The sequence below is a fragment of the Acanthopagrus latus genome, chromosome 5 (genome assembly GCF_904848185.1).
Source record: "Acanthopagrus latus isolate v.2019 chromosome 5, fAcaLat1.1, whole genome shotgun sequence".
NCBI lineage: Eukaryota > Metazoa > Chordata > Actinopteri > Spariformes > Sparidae > Acanthopagrus > Acanthopagrus latus.
The window spans coordinates 5736589-5762052 of NC_051043.1; the positions used below are offsets into that span (position 1 = coordinate 5736589).

The 25464-nt window shown below is 44.5% G+C and overlaps 1 protein-coding gene across 4 annotated transcripts in view; it reads left to right on the plus strand.

Annotated features, from left to right (window-relative positions):
* Window positions 1-25464, plus strand: part of dtx1 (deltex 1, E3 ubiquitin ligase) — a 52149-nt gene that overhangs the window by 22124 nt on the left and 4561 nt on the right. For 3 of the 4 annotated variants that reach the window (XM_037098246.1, XM_037098245.1, XM_037098247.1), the window contains 7 exons: window positions 8850-9597; window positions 18656-18717; window positions 19848-20009; window positions 22201-22262; window positions 22408-22566; window positions 23646-23807; window positions 25166-25255. In XM_037098246.1, coding sequence (XP_036954141.1) covers window positions 8850-9597; window positions 18656-18717; window positions 19848-20009; window positions 22201-22262; window positions 22408-22566; window positions 23646-23807; window positions 25166-25255 — 1445 coding nt within the window. The remainder of the gene's footprint in view (window positions 1-8849; window positions 9598-18655; window positions 18718-19847; window positions 20010-22200; window positions 22263-22407; window positions 22567-23645; window positions 23808-25165; window positions 25256-25464) is intronic. The other variant, XM_037098248.1, reaches the window with a different exon arrangement.

The window sequence follows — 25464 nt, forward strand, 5'->3', positions numbered from 1 at the left end:
ACAGTAACTGCAAACTCTGCACAAGTGCACGGTAACTGGCCGGCTCCCCGGGCCGGGGGTGTGGGAGAGTTTGGAGTGTTGAAGGGGCTGAGGATGAGGACGTTTGCAGTGGGAGTTAAGCCACTTTTCCTCGCCACTTTGTCTTTGCTGGCAGCAGAACTGTATCAGTGGGACCTGTTTTACTGCAGTGTTCACTTTCTAAGCTCGAGCAGAAGTGAGACATCCTCTTTTTTTTTTATTGTTATTTGGCAGAAAATCTCCCCTCGTCACATGCCTCCTTTAGTATCCGCTCCCTCCCTCCTTACACCCCTTCCTCGCTTTTTCTTCCTCATCTCCTTTGTCTGGCCCTTCATCATCTCTCCTCTTCCTGCTTTCCTCCTTTCAAATCCCCTTTTTCTTTCACTCCACCTTCCTTTCATACCCTGCTCTCCTTCTTATCCTCCATCAGTGTCTCCCTCTTTCTCCCCCTGCCTCCCAACCAGCGGCATCTCCGCGGCTTTTGTTCATCCATCACGATCGCCGACAAAGCGAGCGGGATGCTTAAGGGAATCCAAGTCGCTATTCACTACTGTAACTCATTATGAAGAACTGCATTCTGGGAAAACGAAAGTGTCATTCCAGTAAAGAAAATGAGCTTAAATGTGTGAGTTTGTGAGAGCGGCGATATTGTAACATATAATACCGTTAAAGCAGCTTAATGCCAGACTGTCATCCTCATTATTATGGTCTGTGATCTCGGGGTATTCGTTAATGAGCAGATAATGCTCTTACAGATCTCTCCGGCTTTGATGTACAGGTATGACAACGCCTTTTGAGCAGGAGGGTTTTTACATCTAAAGCCTCAGAGCATTCGTCAAAATGAAAAGTTCACTTGTTATCATACTCACATGCTGGAGTGTCAGATCTGCTTGAGCCAGATGTTTTCTCTCAGCCTGTGATGCATTTTTAACCGCTCCGCAGTGTTCTGTCTCTTCATCATCTCTAATAGCCAGCCTGGGTTTATTGTTTGTGAAGGCCTTTTTGGGAGATGAAAGTCCTTTTTTCCGGAGCTGTGCTCTGGGGTTTATGTGAAAACATCAAACGCGCTTCAATTATTTTATTTCCACCATACTGTAGAATTTATTAGCATATTCATCATGTGTTCACTATTCATATGTAGGATATTACGAAGGCTGTATGACGATAATTCATGTTCTGTGTCTGTGCTGCTTCTAGCTCTGTAGGGCTTTTTGTCTGAACAAAAGCTGATTTACAGTTAAATGGAATGAAGAACAGCTTCCACCGACTGGAAAAAAAAAAAAAAGTACCTTGTGTTTCAGACCAGGCAGCTAGACGCTGCTAGCTACAGCGGCAACAAAACCTACTGGAGAAGAAACCCTTCTTTTTTTATGTCGTCTGAAAGAGAACCAGGACAGCGCAACAACAACATAAAAGGTTTTCTGGGAAAGTAAAAGTGAGAGAGGGGCGGGAACAATGCCTTGGTGTTCTCTGCATTGTTGTTCAGTTAACCAAAAACCACTGACGAGGGGGGTTGTTGTGTTTCACACACGTGATAAGCTGCATCTCTGTGTAGAAATTGACATTACTGCCCGTGCTGTGATGAACCTCTCCTTGTGCAATTACATTTTGCGTTGTTTCATATCGTCACTCCAGATTTCTCAGTTTGTTCCGTTCTTTCGCAGTGAGTTTGCAAGTAAACCTCCAAAACACAAATGGCAGAGGAAAAGATACTGCAGGTCACTGGTATCTGTTCACAATGAAGTCATGTTTGCACCTCTATAAAATTGGTGCAATTAAAGGTGCAATGTGCACCATTATTGTATTTTCTTGTTGAATAGAGGGGTAGGGCGCAGTGTTGGGGCTCTAAGGTTTGTAGATGAATGGCAAATAGCATTATGAAAACACAAAAAAATCCCCACAGTGGAAGACGCCGTGTTGGAAATGTGCGGGCATTACGTCAGCACCATCGACGTCATCTGTTTACATTTAGTGGTCTTGAAGGGTGCTCCCATTTCATAGAGGGAGATTTCAGTCACTGTCACTGTGCTCTGAGGGGTAAGGTGTTCTCTGGAAAAGGATAGAGGTAAAACCTGGAAATGGGATTGGGCCTTAGTATCGTCCTCTTTAAGAAAGCCCTGCCCACATTCTCAGTCTGCTGTGGCTGGTCAACTTGCACAGGCCAGAGAAGACATTGCCACTTGGGGTTCCCTCATCAGCATCAGCTGTTTCTGTCTTTGAAAACAAAGCCGTGCTGGGGGGCGTGTCCCAGGAAGGTGACTGTGTAGGTGTGACATCACAACCTTAAAAAAGTCCTGACTGCTTGTTTGTTTTTTTAAATCAGGCTGTGCGCATTTCTCCACGGATTTAGTGTTTTGATACTTTCACAGTATTTATATAGCCCCCGGTTTTATAATACAAAAAGACATGACACTCTCACCTTCTATATGTGGGACCTTGAGCTTTCTCTTCTGTACATACAGCTTCCCCTCTCTGTCAGCGGTCTGCCTGTTCTCCAGCAGACATCATAAATTAGCGAGCTTTAAATACCTCTCAGACAGCATTGAGCCATATGATGCTGGACCTGTTACTGGCCTCTCTCCTTCTGTAGTTAAAAGGAAAAATGCAGGACTGTGTTATAACAGGCTCAACACAGCCCCAGGGAAAATTGATGAGGCTTGTCAATTATAAGGATATATTGTAGCGCTTGATCCAGGTTCTCCTCGTCCGCCTCTCCTCTCACAGCTGCAGCAGCAGCATGAGGAGGAGCATTAACTACAAGGTGATGTGGGCTCTAATTCAATGACACAGATTTCCACTCTCAGTCCAAGGGTTGAGTGTTGTGTGAGAGCAGGACGGGGTCCAATGAGTGACAGAGTGGAAAATGTGAAGAATGGATCAGCAGGACAGTGTTGGTGAGGAGCCAGGAGAGCTGTGGGGTGGGGGTGGCTGGCGTCAGCAGCAGACGAGATGAGTGACTGGAGGAGGAGTTGACTCTGCTGGCGCTGTGCTCAGGGAAAGGAGTAGTAGGAACGTTCACATACATACAGGCAACCCCCCCCCCGTCTTCATCCCACTACTCCCAGCCCCAGGGATTGACTGCACCGCTAGTGTTTCCGTGACAGCAAAGCACGAATCTTGTGCATTTTGCAGCAGCTGTTCAGGCATTACCTGTGGTAACACATCAGGTACACATCACTAAGAGTTTCCATGACGGCTGTTTTCCTCACACTTTTCCTGTGTGCCCACGGAGGTGTTAGTGTGTGAGGAACACACACACATCAATAACCTCAGTGACAGGTTTGGATGGGATTTGCTGCTCACAGTGTGGACTGAAGCCAGTTTACCCCCTGAGATGAGCTCCTAGAGTGGATTTGGTCCCTCAATGGCAAAGCCACAATTTCACTTCCTCATTTTTCATATTATGTTACTTAACTGTTTTTTGTCCATTGAAAACAGTACAAAGACAGATATAGTTGAGGTTTTGCCTTAACACAGGTAAACCGATTCACTGGTAATAGGTGGGGTTTTAAAAGAATAAAATGGCCCCAGATTTGACACTCCACTTCTTGTGTTGTTTGTATAATAATTAATATTATCTTACCTGTTAAAGAGTCTGGCATTCTGTTTTGAAGCTGAATTGTGTTTTCAGGCCACCCTTTGTATCTTAAAAAAAAAAAATCAACATGTGCTTTAACTGCAGTTTTTAACAGCTCAGATAAAAGCTTCCACCATCAGTTTGCCTATCTGCTATCTTTCCCAGCAGCAGGCCTCCGAGGGCACGCAAGGATGTAGCAATTTAATGTTGCATGTCCTTCCATTTAAAAGAGTGATTCAGACAGGCCCTCCCTCACTTCCAGACGAAAACAAACCTATCAAGGATAGTGACTGGCATAGTCCCATACGGCCAACACACTGCGGGGAGGTTTTGCCCCCCCGGCTACTATGTGAGAGGGTAGCCAGGCTCACCCTGAACCTACCTGGCCCTGCGTGACAGTGGGGTTAACGTCCCTCTGCGATGCCTGACGAGGCAATACATCACACAACTACCGCTCACCCGAGGGGAACCTAGCTGCTGTCGGGCAAGGACAGCTGGAGGACGTCATGGGAGTGAGGACAAGGGAAGTGAGGGGAGGGCAGGAAAGATGGCTGCAGAAGGCACACAGGGTCAGACAGGAAGTGGCCACTCTCGCTTGGTTTCCTGTTAGGAAGAGCAGAGGGTCACTGGGAGAACATCAACAGCTCAGCCTGGCTTTTTGGCCGAGGTACACAGCAGAAAATTGCAGCAAAATAGAGGACAGTTAGCAGAGTGTCAGTCTGTATGTTTTGAGTAAAACTTCCCACATGAGGCCCCTGGACTCCGGTGTTGTTGTGGCCTTTGCTCCTTTCTCTGAAGGCCCCTGATCAGCAGCCCGTCGAGTCCCCGCAGAAGAATGCAAATATTGTAAGAATAACTCTGGTTTGTTTGAGCTTTGGTCTTATTTTTATAGTTTTGGCCATCATGTCAGCTGGTTACAATAGTGTTGTACTTGTGAGGTCAGCTGCGGAGATGTAAGAATGCAGATCATTTCTGAAAATAAATCAAGCAGGGCAGTTTACAAGCGGTCACACAATCTCAGAGGTTTAAAAGAAAACATTAGAGTTGGATGACAATCTGTGATTTTATGGGAAGTTACTTGTGGCACAGCAAGGGTGCTAGGAAGTCTTTGCCTGTAGAGAAATATTGCGAGAGATAGAACTTGTTGATTTGCAAAAATCAGCTGTAGTTTTAAACGTGTGTCTTAAAAGTGTTAATGATATCATACAGCCACATAAGTATTGCATCCAATCACCCCCTTCCATTGCATTCATGTCACAACACCACTGTTGTTGGAATCATCTGCCCCCTCAAGTTTGTTACCAGTTTGTTGTGTGTAGCGTACATTAACAATGGCAACGCTTGCTAGCTAATGTAATGGTGGTGCATTTATGGCCACATACCGTAGAACTCAGCCATCTTTACTTTTCCCCCCCCCACAAACTGGCAGCCTCTCCATTGCTGTTGAATTAAATGCCATGTGAAACCAACTGCGTTATAATATTGGCTGACAAACCTTTTTTGAACCAACAGTCAAAAATTCTTATACAAAGATGAACAAAACAATCATTTTGGACCCGACAAAATGTGAAAAATCACTAACTCACATTCATGATGTTTTTAAGGGAAACAGACTTTTTTGGTCTGCACCCTTGTACGAGCTCTGTAGACATGCTTTTAAAAAATAATTTGTCGACATAAAAATGTTATCGATATGATCTTTAAGCACTGGACCCAGACAGCTGTTTTCCCCTGCCACTGGACTTCATGCAAAGACAATCTAATCATCACCAGTACTTTACCTTGGTAGCCCTCGTTTGTGCCTCCCATGTTTTGTATCGCCGTTAAATCACAGAGCTAAGCCTCTGATTTACTGAAACATGAATATTCTTTGAAACATTTTAACCAGTTCAGTATCTTTTTACTGTGCAACAGATTTTTTTCTCATCCGGATCGTTAGATGGGTGTTATGGAAGTCAAAGTCTCGTCAAACGGCTGCTTTTCTAAGATCAATGGGTGTGAATTTTTCTGAAAATCAGATGCTTCGCTCTGCGACTGGAATGGTGATACACCAGAGTCACAAACTGAGGCCAGGTCTGTGAACACTGAGCCATGTGCGGTCCTTGCTCACTTTAACCACGCTGAAGAAATCTATCTGTCTGCCAAACAACCATCCCTCTGAGCCCACTGGACTGTTTATAGAGAATCTTTCAGCAGAGCACATTTGGAGCATCAGAGCTCTCACGAACAATTACCAGCACAAAAGGCAAAAGAGCGCTCTTCTTACCTGACCAAAGTTTAGATGTTTAAATTGATGCCTGGGAATAAAACATCTCCACATGTTCAAATATTTATGAAACTTATGTTACACTTACCACCGTGGAAGTCTGTGCAGAGCCGTGCCACTATTGATCATGGCCGGGAACACGCAGCCATGCTGAAAGTGTTGAGCCTAATGCATCCCAGAGGAGCACACAGTGATGAAAGGTTCAGACGTGTGGCTCGCCATCGCAGGGTTTCGCTAAGAGTACAGAGAGAATCACTTACAATGAGGAAATCAGTGATTGTTTTATTTTGAAGTCCATTTAGGAAAATCATTTTTGTTTTCAGAGAAAATTCAAGAAATCATGCAAGCTGTGAGCAGGCACGGATACAACTGGCAGAGAAAGTTGTTCATGGCTGACTGACTGAAGACGTGAGAGACACAGGCAGCTGGCTCACTGAGCAGTCATCTGTGAGCGTGTGTGTGTGTGTGTCTCTGCGTGTGTGTGTGTGTATGTGCGGTTTCTCAGCTGCTCCAAATGAAATTAGCCATCAAGCTGAGTCCTTTAGCGGCAGTCTGCAGCCCAGACTCAAGGTCAGACTTGCTGATTCTGCTGATGCATTTTATTCTCTGGAGCCAGCACCAAGCTGCCGGATGAGGGGTTACCACTGCCCACCTACCCCTCTCCTCATTCCCACACCCATTCATCCTGTGCACACACTCCCATCTCTCCATTATCACCCAGGTCCTCCCTGGCAGGGTGGTGTGCATTTACCCGTTAAATTAGGTGGGGGAAGGAGGGGGTGATGGTTTCCAGCGGAGTGCCTGGATACCCTTGCTGACGTGCAGCGAGGAGATGGATAGGCTAAGGTGTCCTGATTTCCCATGTGACTCAAGTAATTGTGTTATAATGGAGGTGGGAGCTGAGTGGCCATCAGCAGAGGGACAAAGTACAAAGCTGCGGGCTTCGTGTCACCCTCCTTTCTGTCTCCATACAGAATAGTAGAGTGCACAATGAGACAGAGAGGATTGTGGGTGTCTGTGTTAAGGCCATGCACGCAGACAAGTAAAGTCAATCAGGCATATCCAGCTGCAGGTGCAGCATGAACTTAAAGTCGAAGGAAGTTGGACTTCCAAATATAGTTGGTCCAGGGTTCATAGGCCTATAACTAACTTATTTTAATGTTCATTAATATTGTAGCTGGGGGTTTTAAGTTGACAGACAGACTTTATGTTTTTGTCCCTTCAAAATAAAACCCAGAGACCTTATACACAGCGTAACTGCTTGACAGGGAGGAACTTTCACTCCAACCATTTTAATGTCATACATAAATGTTGATACTGCAAGATAGTTCATTAAGTACATTTTTAGCAGTTGTATTTATAGTTAATATTCATAGTTATAGATGAAGAAGAGAAGACATACTTTATTATTACCCTGTTGTACCAGTGAAGTCTAGTTTTTGTTTTGACCACATTATTTGAGGTGAAAATTATATCTCGTGCTTCAAACACAGACACTAGGTTGTCATTATTTATTTGCCTCATAGCTGTTAAAATTGCTACCTTTCACATAACATTATGAATGTATTTTGGGTTTCCTGAGGTTTCCTCTCAGGTTGTAGCGATGTGTGCAGGTGGGGGTGTTTTTCAGGGGCAGTGGTTTGTAAGGGCCGGGGGGTCTGTGTGCTCTGCGAGGCTGCAGCCTGATGCTTCTCAGTTTAAAACACAGTCAGAGCTTCTTGAGTTGAGGGATTTTACTGGCCCGGGTGCACCTCAGCTCAATGTCTGTATCACTCTTGAGCCGCTGACTTAACACCGCAGTTTGCAACCTACACCCCCTCAGGCTGAAGTGAACACTGATGTGTTACACCTCATCTCCAGCAGTTGGTCAAGTTGCTGTCTCGACACTTGTTAGCTGACTTGGTGAGCTTGAAACTGAAGCAACATTCCAGCCGCATCTTGCCTGAGGCTAATGTCACCATTAATCAATCCGTGCCTTTCCTGTTGATCTTTTACACAATTACTCATTTACTTCATTAACTGTGAAATATGATGACAAATTATAAGCAATGTTCTGGGTTTGTAAAGCTGTGCAATATCCAGAAAATATCTGGTGTTTTTTCTCATCATCTCATTTTCTGCCTTTAGGACGAAGCAGTTAATTAGAATAGATTAAAGAGGCACTCTTGAGGAGCTTTTCAGAGTTTGTATAAATAACTCTAATGACTTAAGACTTAAAGTTTTAACAGAGATTCTGCCTTACAAACTGGAGGTGTGGGGTTTGAAAGATTCGGGCGTACTGACGGCACAGGAGGACTAATGAAAGCTCTCCAGTTGCATTTTGGGAAATGTAGGATTTAGTTGGTTTTAAGTCCCCCAACTTGATATAAGCAACACAGTAAATTGCAAGAGTACACTTTATATGATTGAAACATTTCAACAGCTTCCAATATGAAAAAACATTTTCTGTGGAACATATAATGGACTTGAATCTGTTATGGCTCTGAGATGTCAAAGATGCAAAACATAGACAATCAGCACTTCAACGCAGATGAAATTGGTGGTCTAATGTAATCATCAGTGATTTGATGATCTTTTTATCAGTACTTTATTCTCTCCTTTGAGTAACCTGCTCACCTAGACATGTACAGTAGCTGAGCATAAGAAACGGTTTACACTCGAGCCTGACCGATTCATTGGTTGCCTGATATTGCCATCTGATATTGGCCTATCACAAATATATTAATATTGGCTGAAATGTTGCTTATTATGTGCTGATATATTTCTTTTAAGAGAGCATAATTTAATTAAAGATGCCAGAGATAAGTGTTTGAGAATCACATTTTAGGGATCAAGGACACACACGTGTGAATATCAGCTGTGAAATCCATACTGAACCCAGCATATGGCCCTAAAATCAGGTACTGGTCATGCTCTAGTTTAAGTGGATTTAGAGATGTACGTAAATGTGTCCTCACGTTCTTTTTCTCCTCTGTCTCTTGCTTTTAGGCACCATGAGACCTGTGCAGAGGAACTTCTATGAGCCGTCGTCTGCCCCGGGGAAAGGCGTGGTGTGGGAGTGGGAGAACGACAACGGCTCGTGGACGCCGTACGACATGGAGATCTGCGTGACCATCCAGAACGCCTACGAGAAGCAGCACCCCTGGCTCGACCTGACCTCTCTGGGCTTCTGCTACCTCATCGACTTCAACAGCATGTGTCAGACCAACCGGCAGAGCCAGCGCAAGAGACGCCTGCGGAGACGCATGGACCTGGCCTACCCGCTCATCATGGGATCGATCCCTAAGTCGCAGTCCTGGCCCGTGGGGGCCAGCTCCGGCCAGCCCTGCTCCTGCCAGCAGTGCATCCTGGTCAACAGCACGAGAGCCGCCTCAAACGCTATTCTAGCCTCTCAGCGCCGTAAGCTCTACGGAGGGACAGCGGGTAACACGGGCGCCACGGGAACCCTCAGCGTGGTGCGACAGAGCAACACCTTTGCTGGAACCTCCCTCTGGTCTCCGACATCCGCCTCCTCCGGCACCAACAACAATAACATAAGTGTGGGAGGTGGGCAAGCCAAAGCTGAACAGGTGCAGTTGCCACTGTCCACTGCCAACTTCCCCTGTTCCCCCGTGATGCCATCTCTTTCATCCGCCCATGGCCACCACGCTCTCACCATCAATGGACAGAACAACCTGAACCGGCCCGGCACCCAGCGCATTTCCATGGGCAGTGCCAGAGGAGCCATCCCACCAGGGTAATGATGTTTGCAAACACAGTCATACTGTCCCCTGATATTCTCATTTGGATTTTTCTGGAGTGTACAGCAGCCTTTGACTTGTTATGGCCGGGCACAATGCTGTGATTCAGTTGAATTTACAGTTCAGCTGAGGCAATGGGCAGAAAAAAAAGCAAAGAGACAACCTCGGTTTCTGCCTGTCTGCTTCACAGAGCTTGAGCCTGCGTGTGCCTGGTGTATTATTCCCTGTCATATTCGCTCTCTTTCCCATTTTCATTTACGACTGCTCTCGTTAACTTGCTGATCAATGGAACAGAAAAAGCCTTGGGTCCAGCTGATTCTCCTCTCCTCCCTTCTCCTGTGTGTTTGCCATGGTTACTGCCTCATAATGAGCTTATGCTGGCCCCAATAGGCGTAAAATACTGCAGCTCCTCTGATCATTCTGTTGCTTCTGCTCCCAACTAATTTGTTACTATCACACTACACTGTGGTTGTTGTAGGATATGAAAAATTCTGACGTTGTATGTGGAGTATCTGGGTGTGTGTGTGTGTGTGTGTGTGTGTGTGTGTGTGTGTGTGTGTGTGTGTGTGTGTGTGTGTGTGTGTGCAGCCTGACATGTGACGCGGGCTCTGGTGTAGCTGTGGAAACCTATTTGCCATGGAGGCAGAGCTCCACTGGGGAAGAATGAATAATGGATCAAGGAAAAATGGGAGCTTCAGCAGAGCGTTCTGACCTCTGAGCGATTCAGCGAAAGGAGCCGAGGAACAGAAGTGTGTCTGGCTTTGTAACCGATACTTCAGTCCCCTATCCTGCTTTCTTTTACTAAAATAAACCCTCTCCTGATCTAATTTGATTCCATTTTGTTCTCGTCGCTCATGGGGAGAGACACACTTACTGCATGTTTGAATAATACCGTCCTTCGCCCAGGCGCATATGCTTTCACTTTCTCTGGCCTAATTCAGTGTCACTGAAAGGAAACGTATGGGTTTTTTTGTTCATCATAGCAGGCCATGACCTTGTTTCGTGCAGCGAGCAGGTGGGAAATGATGTGTCTCTGCAAAGGTGTACGCGCAGAAAGAGAAAACCAGCGCTGACTGACCTACTCAGGGACGTTCCCACTGTATTTTAAGAATTCAGTGAAAGCTCAGGTGCGAAGTGGAGTCGTGGATAAATTTGTGACTTTTTCACCTCTCAGCAGCACAAAGGGTTTCTGCCGAGACAGAGCGAAGCGAGAGCGACAGAGGGGAAGAGGCACGGGGTGAGGCAGAGTGTGTCGGTTCCCAGTCGAGTGGCTCAACATACAGGATGAGTGTGGTTAACATATACACAGCAGGACATGAGAGCTCGCTCGCTCACGCGCTCACGCGCGCGGACACACACACAGTCACACACACAAACTGAAATGTGAACTCCCTCGTAAATTCCCACAAGCATGCTGCAGACAGATAACAAAGGAACCCACACAGAATGTAAAACATCAGATCTGTTGTTCACACACCCACACCCTAATACAACTTGTGTTGGGTACAGGGAAGGTGTTTGGCTCACCGTGGCTCATTTACGTGAGTTTATGTGGCGGTTACATTAGTCCGATTACAAACCTGTTTCCATTATGATAATATGTAAATACTCACGATTTATAAAAGCCCTCCTGCACATGATTGATTTCATCTTTGCGTAAGCTACCACAGCACAGTATGAGTGTTTATGAGCTGGGTGTCATTGATGGTGAAGTCTGCAGTTCAAATATTGATCTTTTTGTTGTCTCAAGAAACCACTGGTTATGGGCTGTAAATGATGGTGCCGGTGCTGTTGGGGTGGGGGAGTGTGTGTTGCTTCATGCATCTGTCTTACCTGCTGGTACGTGTAAACACATCGGTTTATCTTATTACAGGGTCGACGCAGCCCACTTTATCACCAGCTGCCTTTACATGTCACCTGCTATAAACAGAGGACCTGTGGTTTGTGAACGTATAGAATGGCAGGTGCAGCCTGCTATAGATTTTGAATTTGAATAATTGAGGTCACACACTGTTAACCCTGTTGCATGTGACAGAAACAGATAAACGCCTTGTGTGCTGCACTTTATAACCCCTCTGTGGAACTTAAAAGTAGGGCTGCAGCTAAGGATTACCTCAGCCGAGGAGCTGATTGGTTGGTTGGTTGTTTGGTTGGTTGTTTGGTTGATTTATCGGTTGGTTGGTTGGTTGGTTGGTTGGTTGGTTGGTTGGTTTGTTTGTCAGCAGGATAACACAAAAACTACTGAATGTATTTCCATTCAACTTGATGGCCAGAGTTCACCCCCTTAACTTTCTCCAACATGCCGTTTTCATCAGACAGATCAGGTGACTCATTTAGACTGATACAGGCAAATTACACTGGATCAGACTTGATTGTGACTGAATCTTTCTTTTTTTCACAGCCTGAGGTAAGAATCTGGTTTGCAGTCGGTGGTACGGTATTAAGGCAAAGTTTACCTTGTTTCACCATCAGCACCTCTTGTCCAATAAGACCACCAGAAACATCAAGAAAAAGTTACCTGCAGGAGCTTTAATTTTACACTGATATAAAACAGAGAAAAACATTTTAGAAACTTAAATCAGACAATAATTCGCACAATTATACTTATGTGTCAAACATGTTTTGGATAACACTTTAGCTGTATTACATTGACCTCTATTTAGCATTTATAAGCATCATATTTGTTTGTAACACATTGTAATGGCAAGCAGACACAAGATGTGGATGTTTTTACCAATGTACAGCATTTGTTAACATTTCCCACTGTTGTGATAATATAACATATGAAGGCATCTTCATTATTTATAACCACAGTGTTTTGCTATACTGTCATTCATTATCTGCTTACATTGGAGAGTACACATTTATCAAATATTAATAAACTGCCTGTGTTTTTTGAACAGAGGGGGCTGATGCTGATTGTTACAGCCCATGTTACATGGTGTTTAACTAGAATACAGTGCTATATACATTATTCAAGTATTTCACCATGGGATGTATTTTGGTAAAATCTAATGAAATGTGAACTGCAGTCTCTTGACATGAGATTTCTTGTCATGATATGATGACATGCAGAGATGAGAAGAGTTAACATCACATCAACTGTCTGCTTAAAGGACGCTTACATTTTGAGCTGGACTAAACAGAGACAGAATTTCGCAAAACCTCCGGGGAATTTTCTCACGTCGTTTTTCTGTCAGCCAAACCACTTCCTCTTGCGCACACTGTGTTCATGCACTGTGGTATTTAACTGACTTGAGATCCGTGTTGTAAGTCATCAGACAGAATAAATGAGAAAAAAAAAATAAAAATACTTAACGCATGTAGACAGGGCGAAAACTGCAGGTAGGGAGAAGAAGTCTGGTTTTCTTTAGACAAAAAGGAATGTAAGAGTTCGTGTTTTCATACGCACCCTGCTGCTGGCTGTGTTTACAACTACCACTCTCCTTGGGTTAAGGCTGCTCGTCTTGAGCTCTGACTGGAAGGCTGGAGACTGGAGAGTGTCGAGCGCAGAGATCATTATCCCTCAGTGGGCTGCTGCACCGCTCCGCACTGGTGCTCACCATAAGACGAAAATTAATATTGAAATGAATGAATAAATCATGAGAGCTCATCTGCACCGAACTGATGCAAGTTCGGAAATTCTTAGTGTCGTTATTGTTCATTTCCCAGGAAAGTCTAGGTGCACGGTGAGGTACCTTACCCTGGTTGTGACTCCCCTTAGTGTAGCAGGGGGTAGGGCTTGCCTCTGCCTTGCTACCGCATCAATATGCAATTAAGCGCTCGTGGAGTTCTCTCCATGCAACCCCCCTCTCACTGTCTTTATGGTGCATAATAAACAGATGAGGAGATATTAGTACTCCGTCAGCACTTTCCTAACTAGGACTAATGTGGTCTCTCTATTTGGGGAATCACATCGCTCTCAGTCTGATTAATTCCTCCACGCAGGCCGGAGATTCCATCCAGGAATGGGTGCATGAGCAGGACGCAGAAGAGGGACGGCGACCCTTGTGCCTTGACCTGACAGGGGGCTTAATTAATGTGGTGTTAATGGGTTAGGCATGTAGGAGCTGGATTTATCACTTAATTGCATTGGTTTTAGGTCAGAAATCACAGCGTTAGGCATGAATTGTACCTCCATGGGAAATCCCTTTTGAAAGGCACACTGCTGTCCTCTGTCAAAGGTTTAGGTGTTGGGTTTTCGTGCAGAGAAGATTGATAGAAGGGAGCAGGGGAAGTGAATACCGGCCAGGAGGAAGAGATAAATTAGAGCTGGCAGGGCGAAAGAAATGCAGAGGTGACGAGGTTCAGTCTGGTTCGCTGAATGTTTCTTGTCTTACTTGAGAGCGAGAGCAGCAGCCGTTGTGGTGGGAAGGCAAGAGGTCTGCTCCAGGTTACACTAATGATGAGACATTATTGCTGGTAAGACATGAGCATGGGCCAGCACAGCCTGATGTTCGGGATCACTGGTTAAAAGAACTACATTACTGATGCAAATGAATCAAAGTTGAAATAACTCACCATTGACTTCTGGTCTCCTGGTCTCGCTTTATAGCGCTTCACTTGACTTTCATTCTTTCTGCCTGTAATATTTACTACAGCCACGAGAGGTTGTCGCCTAACAACAACCAGCGTCCACATGGGTTTACGTTTGAATATCCAGCAGAGCGAGTGATAGAGAGTGAGCTATATGGCTTCAGAGGAGATCTGCGGATCTTCTGTGTTGATCTTCTTTGCAATGTGGTGGAAAATCCAACTCGGGTCCATCACAAAGAAATCCACAGTCCAGCAGCATTAAGCAACTTCAACAAACTGTCCATAGGCTAAAGGCCTCATTCTTCACGTCACATTACAATCTGCTGACCTATGGCCAGTGAAAAAATGGATTCATGCTTGTGAACTGCTATTAACTGTTACATAGACCCCCTTTAGAATATTATCACAATCATTTAGGCTATATCGCAGCACACAACACATATCTCATTTCCCATAAATAATCATCATAATGTGTATGCATGACTAAATGAAGTAGAAACAGCCTTATATATAAATACCGCACTTTTCCTGGTTTTAAAGGCCATGTCATGATATAATGATATCAAGACTCATATCAATGATATACTGTATCAATAAATAGCCTAGCCCTAACACTCAGTCCTAAGGAGAGGACTGAGGAGCCTACAGGAGGAGTTAAACCCGAGTTAAACCCTAGAAGTCAACCAGCATTAGGGATTGTGAGCAGACTGTGAGGAGGTGGCATGTGTCCTAACCCCCAGTGCTCACAGCACAGCCAGGACGGACAGGGTCAGTGCCTCCAGAGGTGCACATTTCTATTAAAACAAGTCAGGAGAAAAGGGCTTAGCAGCGTGCGGAACGAGATGAAGGGTGGCAGCTGCACACAGGCCACAGGTTGACTGGCTGGTTAAAGGTGCAGCCCTGTGCAGGAGCGGTTTCTGCAGTGCACAGATAAGGTAATCACAAGCTTTGCAGGAATAATGAGGTACAGCGCGACGGGAAATTGCTCGCAAGATGTGGATCTATACATTTTGTAAAAAATAAACCGGTGTAGTGTAGTGTAGTGTAGTGTAGTGTGTTGGCTTGTTTCTTTCAGCGTGGCAGATAATGATCATCAGTAGCTTATTTTGGTGGTTGTGGAATCGCGCAGTGTGCAGCTGTTGCATCAACGCTACATATTTATTATGCAGCACGCGCTCCAGCTGACATTGGGATCTTTGCGAGAGTTGGAGAGCAATAAAGATGAAACACTTTTCCTAATTAATGTTATGTTATGGAGCCTTGGCGGAACCCTCTTTACTGTGTGCTTATAGGCGTGTGCGGTTGTGCACAGTGAGATTGTGTGGAGGGCTCTCATGGTGGTCCTCCTCCTAATGAAAATGATTTGTTTGTTCACGGCGTTCTGTGAACAACCTAAATTAGACATGCACTCATAAAGGGAGGCATCTTGTTCACGGTGTAGTTTGATTAGATTTAGGCCTAAGTGCATCTTAAATGAATGAGGAACTCCTCCACTGGGCAGCACCTAATTAGCTTTTTATTGAGTATCACGTTCTGCATTAGCCGATCACTATTTTTAACTTTTCACATACGCGTTTCATAAGGATTCATTCCGTTGCCGACTCACCGGGGCCCTCTTGTTTCATAACATGCCATGGATTTTCATGAATATTTTCTTTTATTATCATTAAATGATGAAGGAGCGATATAACAGCTGTGTTTTTGAGCTCCAAAGCCCTTTGGCACTCAGTCTTTTATGCATGACCGAATAACTTCTTGTTGGGATAGAAATATGTTAAAGGTCAAGTGAGTAGGATTTGCAGGGATCAATTGGCAGAAATGGGATATGATGATCATAATTATGAGTAATGATTAAATCATAATCACATTGTCATTAGTGTATTGCCTGAAACTAAGAATTGTTGTGTTGTCGTCGCCTTGGAATTAACCTTTTACATCTGCAGAGGAAGCAGGTCGTCGTCCACCATGTTGCTCCGCCAGAAAGAAGTGAAAACTATTGATTAAATATTGATTAAAGATTAAATTAAACATATTAATTGTTATTAATGTTATTACTGTAAACATTTCCCAACAACCACTGAAAAGAAGACAAGTTGCAAATTATCCATAGGGTTTCTTAAATGTTCAGGACAAATTCAAACACAATCAAGTGAAAAATAAGCGAATGGTGAGGCCCTGAAAACACATACTGAGAATCACAAGAATTATGTAATCTAGCTCCGAGGACCAAACTGCAAGAGTTTGTAACTATCTGGAACACAACTGAAGGATTTGGCAAGGTTCAGTGAATGTGGTAAAAGTTTTACATGATTTTTTTTTTTTTTTCTGAGAAAATCCATGACATGGAAAATAATTCTGGCTGAGTTGGCATGAAATAGTCCCCCAGGTGTCACATCCTCCACCTCTGCAAACCTCTGTGAGGTATCAAGTGGTTAGATTTTGTTACAAGCACTGAAGCAGCCGATTCCTCCCATCTAGTCCTCTGCTGCAGCTGAAGGTGTGAAATCACTCACTGTAGTCATCGCTCGAAACTAAATCCTGCAGCCAGAGTCAAACCTGTCATGGTTTCACACCCCTGAATTCAACTTTTTTGACACGAGATGTTTGTCACAGCTGCACACCGGCTGTACTCTCTGTAATCTGGACTCACGTTGGTCTTGTACACAAGCGGGAGTCAGGTGATCTCAGTGTCTGCTCCACTGGTGTGAGTCACGGTGTGTCTGAGTCCCTACCAGAGATGTGATAAGACACATGAGCCTCAGCCAGGCCTCGTGTCCCTTTCTGTGATTGCACTCAGCTTATTAAAGGGCTTCCCCTGGCACAGGAACAGAGGCTCTCACTAATATCAAAGCAGTCTCTTGATGCAGATTTGTGAAACACCCGGGAGCTGCAGAGCCGGAGACCTCAATCGCTGCGTGGTCAAAGAGCAGAGAAATTCAGAAGACTATGTGCATTTTGTGTGTGTTTGATACAGTGAGCTCACTTACAAATGACTAATTTCATGTGACTTTCATCTACATATTTTTATTTTATCTAGAGAGCTAATGGCCCTTGTTCCAGCTTTAGTGAATGCTACTACAGGTGTCCACAGCACTTTTAAGGAGGTAGATCTTTGACCACTACTGGTGCTGTTGTATATTTTGCACAACTACTCCAACGACCACAAGCCAGTGAGTGACAGCGAACACATGGCTGCCGATTGCATGTGTGGTGGGGGGAAGATGGCGGTAGTGAACTGAGTAGGTATATGAAATGGTTGATTTGCATTTTACTAAAGTCTCTGTTTAGTTTATTTGACATGAACGTTACGGTAACATTTGTGCTGCAACATGCAATCACACACAAGCAACAGATGTGCAGCACTTAGCGTCAAGAGCAAGATCCTAATCGACAGCACCTGTCCACGGAAGGCTTTTTAAAGTGACAAGATAAAAATGACGGAGAATAAAAATACAGAATCAGAAATCAAATTTGCTTAAACAAATATGAATATACCGACAAAAACCTAAAGTTCGAGCATGCATCTTGTTTTTGTTATTAAGACATCAGCTCTGTTTTGGTCTCCACTCACCCCTGATAAAGACATCTGGCTCTTAAAGGTATAGTAGTCACAATTCAGCAGTTAAAGTCCAGAAATGACCAGACCTTTTATGTATATCTCTGTTCAGTTGTGTTACACTATCCCAAATGTCAGAGAAGTCACTGACGGAACAATGTGAAAGATTCTATAACAGCTTCACAAATGCCACACACAGCGTCTTTGACAGGACTCAGAATGTAAGGACCACATAACAATGACGTTTTAATTTGATTTGAACAAGATGTAGAGAGTAATTGCAGGTTTAATGAACCCAACATTCCCGGCAAATGACTCAGTGCTTGAGTTGGTTTGTCACGCTGAGGCTAACATTTAACCCGAGGAAAGGAAACTTGTTCTCTGCTGCTCAGTGGACCTTGTTGTCGGGTGCTGGTTGAATCGAGGCTCCGGCCCTCTGAAAAGAGACTTGCTGACTTGTATGCTCATATTAATGCCCCGAGCGCTTTCGTCCGCTCTGCTCCACAGATCTTGAAGAGTGCGCAAGTCAACTGTCTTTGTCGTCTGCGTTCGCTATGAACTCCAGCCTCACCAAATGTCACCCTGAATCAGGCTCTGCTGCAGTGCTTTGTACATGAGTCAAGCTGTCTCATCCCATTTCAGCAGTCTCTGTCTCTGCGGTGGAGCACATGTGACATTTTAACTCGACTTTTTTCGTGGTGTGCCGAACAGAGCGAGCTGCTGTTCTCAGTATTCTCTGCTGTGTAATAGGCAGTGTTGCACAATCATGACAATTTAGTGTTCATTTTGGAGGTCACGGGGCCCTTTTAAAAATGAACCAGAAAACACTGGCTTGAAATGAAATGAAATGAAGCACTCTGTGTTTGACATTCAGGTGTGACCCTGAATGAATGAAGGATGTTAGCAATGAGGTGCTTTAAAGATGTCAGTAAAGGAAGTCCTTTCTTTCTTCCCTCTTTTAGGGTTCCTGCCCTCCCGGTGAAGAACCTGACTGGATCTGGACCGGTGCACCCAGCACTAGCAGGTTAGACAACACTCATTGTGCAGCACGTGCTTAGAAAACAGTTGGAAAAAGTCCTTTTGGTGTTAGAAAATAAATGGACAACTTCTCCTGGGTTTTATGCTGTGTTCCGGACAACTTCAGAACTGGAATATTTACACTTCCCACTAGATAAAATGCAATGGGTACCACTTAAAGACAGACCTCATGCTTGTATACTCAGTGAACCCCGACTTCATGAGGCAGCAGTAATCTGACACCACACAACAATAGCAGAAACCAACAGGAGGGGGCAGAATGGATTTGTATACACAAGTTTTTACATCAGGGTACCGAATGAAATATTGAGGTACGGTTTTTTTTACGTAAAAAAAAGTGCTAAATCTAGAGGTCTCAATAAGTTGCATAAGGGCATCTGTTAACTCATGTGTTGTTTTCACTCCTCCATGTGTTTATATATGTAAGGAGGCTGCACAGTTCGAGTTCGAGATAGCATTAGCAACATGGCTACCACCTGCAGCCTGGCTACTGTCCAAAACGAAACACAAAAAACACTATGAGAATGGCCATATTAATAAGTTAGGAGACCTCTCAACACCTTAAGTCCCGACGGTAAGAGGGAAACACATCAGCAGGGGAACAGACTTTGACACAACACCGGAGCGCTCTCCACTGAGTGACTGCCCGTCCATTCAGTCTTGTTTTACCTCAGTTGCTCTCACCCTCCCTCTTCCCCGTCTTCGCCTCCTCCATCGCTGGGGTTCTTTTTCCAGCTGTTAATCCAGCTGTTCCACCGTTACCTGGGGACAGTGACCAGTTTTGATTGGCAGATGCAAAGGCAGACACGTTTGCTTGGTAATTCCTCCTTCCTTTTTCAGGGAGACATACCAGTCAGGTGCCAAACCAAATAGCGTTAGTGATGTTTATAGGGAACCAATCTGTGCGAGCCATTACAATGTGCAATCAGCCTTTACCTCCAAATGATTTTTAAAAAGTAAAAAAAGTGTCTATTTACAGTTTAAAGTTGCATGTCAACTCTTGTTGATACTGACAAATTCACAATCAGTGCTTTTTCCACTCTTCTATGTGTGTGTGTGTGTGTGTGTGTGTGTGTGTGTGTGTGTGCGTGTGTGTGTGCTCTACATATGCATCAGGCATGACAGGTATCCTGATGTGCGCTGCAGGTCTGCCGGTTTGCCTGACTCGGGCCCCAAAGCCCATACTGCACCCGCCACCCATCAACAAGAGCGACATGAAGCCTGTGCCAGGGATCAATGGCATGCGCCGCAAAACCAAGAAGAAGCACCTGAGGAGAGGTAAGAAGGAGATGAGAGGGGAGAAATGATGGGGGGAAAAAAACAGAAGTGGAAATGTGTTTTTATAGTGTGTTGGTTTATGCATTTGAAATGCGCTGAGGGAGCAAACAGACCAACCACTGACAGTCAGCAGACTCTCTCTGTCCTGCCAAGCTTTGCAGGATGTTCCGTATCAGCTGTCCGTAAGTCTGTTGTTTAGTGTGTCAACAAAACCAAAGCTGTGATCAAGGGGCCATAATTGTTCTCTAAATGTCTCCCATTTAAGCGTCCATAAGAGTGTAACAATAAATCTAACCTTACCCAAAGTCGCCGGTGAGTAGTTAGAACAGCATTCTTGTGGCTTTCAAAAAGCTCCTATAAAATGTAATGATGAGTGCGAGGTCAGATTTATGAGCAAACGCAATGCGAAAATGTCACTGTAACAATTTTCTAGACGTTGAGCTACATGCAGATTGACAGAGGCCGCTGTGAGGAAGGTAATTAACAGGGGGACTGTTGGACTGAGCCGGTCTGAGAGGAGCGCTGTTTTAGTTGGACAGCTTTGGGCTTGAATAAGTGCTGGTCGATGGAAGCCGTGGAGACCGCCGGCCTCCCAAGGGACTTTTTGTCCTAATTGATCAGCGAGGCTGTTGGTTTTCCATCCCCGCCATGCGATTGTCCTCTTCAGCCCTTCAGAGCTCTCCGTTACATGTGCAGTACTGATGATGCAGCAACATTCTTTTTTTTGAAATTTTTTTTTACGGGTTTCATAGTTTCCTCTTATTAACCAGGAAGGAATTTATTGCTTCCAGCAGCGGATTATAGTGATTCATTTGGTAACAATTATATGGAAAATAGACACAGTGTTCAGTTGGTCCACTTGTACACGCATTTAATTGCTACCGAACCTTGAACCCCTTTGCAGTCCTTGTGCTGTATTTGAAGAATGACAGGATAGACAAATGAATACATACTTTAGGGGGTTTAAAATGGAGTAGCTATTTCATGGAAATTCCTACAAACCAATGCATTCCCAAACCAACGACCTCTGAGGAGCGCATCGAACAAGACTAACAGTTTACAGCGATGCTAGTCTGACTCACTGTGGATATCTCAGTCAGCATTCTGCTTCTGTGTGCTATCTGCGTGTTCGCATTTCCAAAGTCCCCGTTTTCCATTGGGAGCAGCAAGAACAGCCACTGAGAATCCTAAACACCACCCTAAACACTGAAATTTGGACGTTAACGAGCAGGTTAAAGCTAAGGTAGCAGTGCGAACAATTTCTCTATTTTTTCCCTGTAATTGCACTTTCCTAGAAATCATTTGGAAATCGTGGACCCTTAACATGCGCGGCACTGTAGGTTGAAGAATGAGGCGGCAGCCAAATGTGCAGCCTGTGTGTGCTGTCTGCAGACGGAGTGTGAATTCAGAGATACTGGAGGTCTGTGGAGGGAATGGAGATGTGTGGTGTTTTTTTTTTTGTTTTTTTTCTCATGCGGGGAGCTTTTGAGCTTAGCCTGCTCTGCTTTCCGTACCGAAAAAGGTCAGAGAGGCTTTTCTATCCAACTAATGAAGGCGTCAAAATAGCAATAGCGTAGAAAAGCATAATTGAGTCTGTTCTTTTTCTCCTCCTTTTTTCTGTTTTCTCTTCTACGTCTCTTCACAGCTCTCTGCCTCCTCTGTCTTCCCTGCCCTTTATACCTTAACATTGTTTTTTTTTTGTTTTTTTTGTTTTTTTGCTCACTCTGTCGCTTTCCACTGCGCTCCCCCCCTGTGTTCACTGGCTGTCCCTCAAATGAACAAACAAAGGCTCCGGGGGGAAAAGAGGTTGCCTGTAAGCGTATTAGGGGTGTAAGCTGTGGGTGTGCTCTCAGCCATGCTAGCCTGGTTGCACACAGGGATTATCAGAGAACGCTGGGATGGCTGGTGGTTATGCGTTGGTTTCAAGGTGACCTCCTCAACATCACGGACTCTCTGTTCACCGACTCTCCGTGAGCGAGGCCCAGAGCAGATTGGCTGCTGGAACCGATCAAAGTTGGTCATCCATCAAGATCCAGCTGTTATTCTCCTGTGTTCAAAAATGACAATCCAGTGGTTTCACTCTCGCCTTTTTTCCATATTTACTTGTGGCGTGTGAGTACAATTACGGGGCAAGTTTCGCTTTTTTCTTTAATGTCAGCACATCTGTCTTGTGATTTGTTCTATGACAAAGGCAAAAACCCAGAGGATGTGGTGCGGCGCTACACAGAGAAGATTAAAGTGTTGCCAGATGAGGTAAGAAAAGGATACACAAAAATGACACACAGAGCAACGGAGGGTTATTTTTTTTGTGCCCACCGAGAGGGCAAGCGAAAGTGTCATAAATACACAGTCATGTACAGTACAGTGGCAGATGAAGCGTTTTGGTTGGCTATTCCAGGACTGTACCATCTGCATGGAGAGGCTGGTCATGTCATCGGGATATGAAGGCATCCTGCAGCACAAAGGCATCAAGCCAGAGCTGGTGGGCAAACTTGGCAAGTGCGGGCACATGTACCATCTGCTGTGCCTGGTGGCCATGTACAACAATGGCAATAAGGTGGGTAAGAGCTTGTGAGCCAGGAGTTGTTATGATGTCACTCTGGGCTCAAATGATGAACCCGCGATGACGAAAGCTCCAATATTGTTGTTACACAGATTTGATGTTGTCTTATCTGATCAGTTCTATCAGTGTTGACTGCACAGCTCTGTGTGAGATCATCTACATTCTGCTCAGCTCAGTTACTTGCATGACATACAAATATGCTGCTTCTCAATGCAGAAGAGGATTTAGAAGCAGATTTAATAAGAACCCAAGAGTGTTTGGGTTGCTTGATGCTTGATTTTAAAGCAGTTACGCAGTTACTGCCACACATACATCATATTTTCTTACCAACTTGTTGTGGTATCCAGACATGGATAGTTCTGTTTTCATTCCCCGTTGTGGTGGACAGACCACATTTGAACATTTCCAAGAAGAAAACCCTCATTACTCTGGATAATTCACAAAACAGCCTGTCAACAGACTCTGTTTTTGGAAAGACGCTTTGAATTATTTATTTTTTTAAAAGCAGCATGCATTGATTTTTTGACCAGCATTTAGAAATTATGACATTGTGAATTTGATGTGACTGACTTGTCATACATCGTCTATTTATACACCCAGTAGATACAGCGACAGACAGTCAGACATTAGCAGTGATTTGGATTCACAGATTAATCTCTTCTTATGACTCTTGTTTGACATCTGCCGGGTAAATATCCTGCTAAATTTCCACTTGGTGTGTTAGCTAAATGCTAGTTGCGAGGCTACACAAAACACAAAAGGCTTAACTTTCCAGTGCAAAAAGATTGAACATGCTGACTTTTATGTTTTTATTTCACTGGGGTTGGATTCATTAAACAATAGAATCCTCAGTAATATAAAATTAGTGATTAGTGAAGCTTTGAAATACATGTAAGCTTTAAGTACCATGGTAGTTTCTTTCATTTTTGTTGTTTTGAAGTGGACATCTCAGAGAAACCGCCTGCCTGGCTAGATATTGTCTCTTTTAAAGTCGATGTGATAACGAGCAAGAAATGCCACTATCATCTTATTGTTTTAATAAAGCTGTTGTTTTTTATCCGTCTCCACACCAGGATGGCAGTCTTCAGTGTCCCACATGCAAAACCATCTACGGGGAGAAAACGGGCACGCAGCCTCCTGGGAAGATGGAGTATCACGTCATCCCCCACTGCCTGCCCGGTTACCCAGACTCCAAGACCATCCGCATCGTGTATGACATTCCTGCCGGGATCCAGGTCAGAACCGCGCTCCCTCACTAAATCCACCGTGCTGCTTTTTGTTGCCGCTGTTTCACCTCTCTCAGATCTGCGCCCTCTCCCCACCTGCTGCTTATCCGCTTAAGCTTGACGTTGTGTTGTTCGTGCAGAAGGGTGAGGTGCAAGTCACTGAGGAAACGGCATTCTTAGAGATCAGATCACACTGTGGTTCTGGGCAGAGGCGGACTTCGAGGAGTCTGATTCGTCTTCATCGTCTATTAATATGCAGGTTTTTGAGCCATCCATTTAGTGTATTTATCAAGGAAATACAACTAAGATTAATCCAGTGAAGGGCATTTTCTGTCACATCTGCAGTAAAGAGGAGAGCATGTTTTGCAGCCCGGATTGGAGCCAGTGAGATGAGAAGGTTGCGTATTTCATCCTGACTGCCGAGAGGAGCTTTAATAGAGTCAATAAACTGACCTTCTTCCACCAGAGGAGCAGGATTAGTGTCCCCGGGGACAGAGAACAGTGGGGGTCAGCACAGCAGCATTATCGCCAGGGAGCATTTCTGTTACCTCTCCTTCTAATACCATTAAGAAACGACACTACATAACACTCTACATGAATACGTTGAGTAGGTTTCTGCTGCTTTGCACTCAGATTGGTTTGTTGGTTGGACTCACTGGGATACACATGCTTATTTAGGAAAGAGGAGAGGAACATTTCAGACTGTCTGATGAGCGCTCCTTACAGAGACGGGCTTGGAATAGCAGCTACTTCTATGCGAGAAGATTTAATCAACGCTAGAAATAAGGAAGATGAGGAAATTACGCAACCCATTAGTCTTAACAAGGCAACTGTAACTTGGGTAATATAGGGTGGGGGATCTGGCGAGTGTGCAGGAGGAGGTGGTTATTTGCTAGAGGCAGTGTGTTGTCAGGGAGCCCGTCCGTCCCTTTCCAGCCATTTCATTGCATCGTAACCTTAAACCTTAAGATGATGCTGCTGTTGAATATCATAGCAACCGATCAATGTCATTTTTCCATATAGAATTAAGCTTATATAGTTTCCCTTAAGTTTATTACATGTATAATATGAGTCTGAACAGACATCGATGTAAACTACAACTTGGTCGCTGTGTAGACAACTGTGGGACGGTAATCCTGATTTCACAATGGAGCCTTGAAGGCTGCATTGTAAAATTCGATATTTAAAGAGATAATTGGATATTTACAGTAGCACGGCGCTCAGATGATTTGTACAAAGGGCCAGTGCAAGCGGCACGAACAGTAAAGCTCGTCCTGCGGGTGCTGCTGACATTTTCTACACAATTAAGTTGTAATTGGAACAGAACGGGTTGTAACGTTTGTTTGTGTTCTTGACATTTTCTCCAGACCAACGAGCACCCCAACCCGGGGAAGAAGTTCAGTGCGAGAGGGTTCCCTCGACACTGCTACCTCCCTGACAATGACAAAGGCAGGAAGGTGAGCTCTGACACTGAACACAGTGGGGTTACTCTGGAGTTTTTTTTCTGCCCTTCCTGTTTGTATTTTACATAAAGCTGCCACAAGAAGCTTTGATTTGAATGAAACAAAGTGAACTTATTTAAGTGCCGTACCACCAGACTACAGAGTAGCTTCTTTCTATGAGACGACCGCCGTAAAAAACAGTTTAATTTGGTAATTAATCCAGC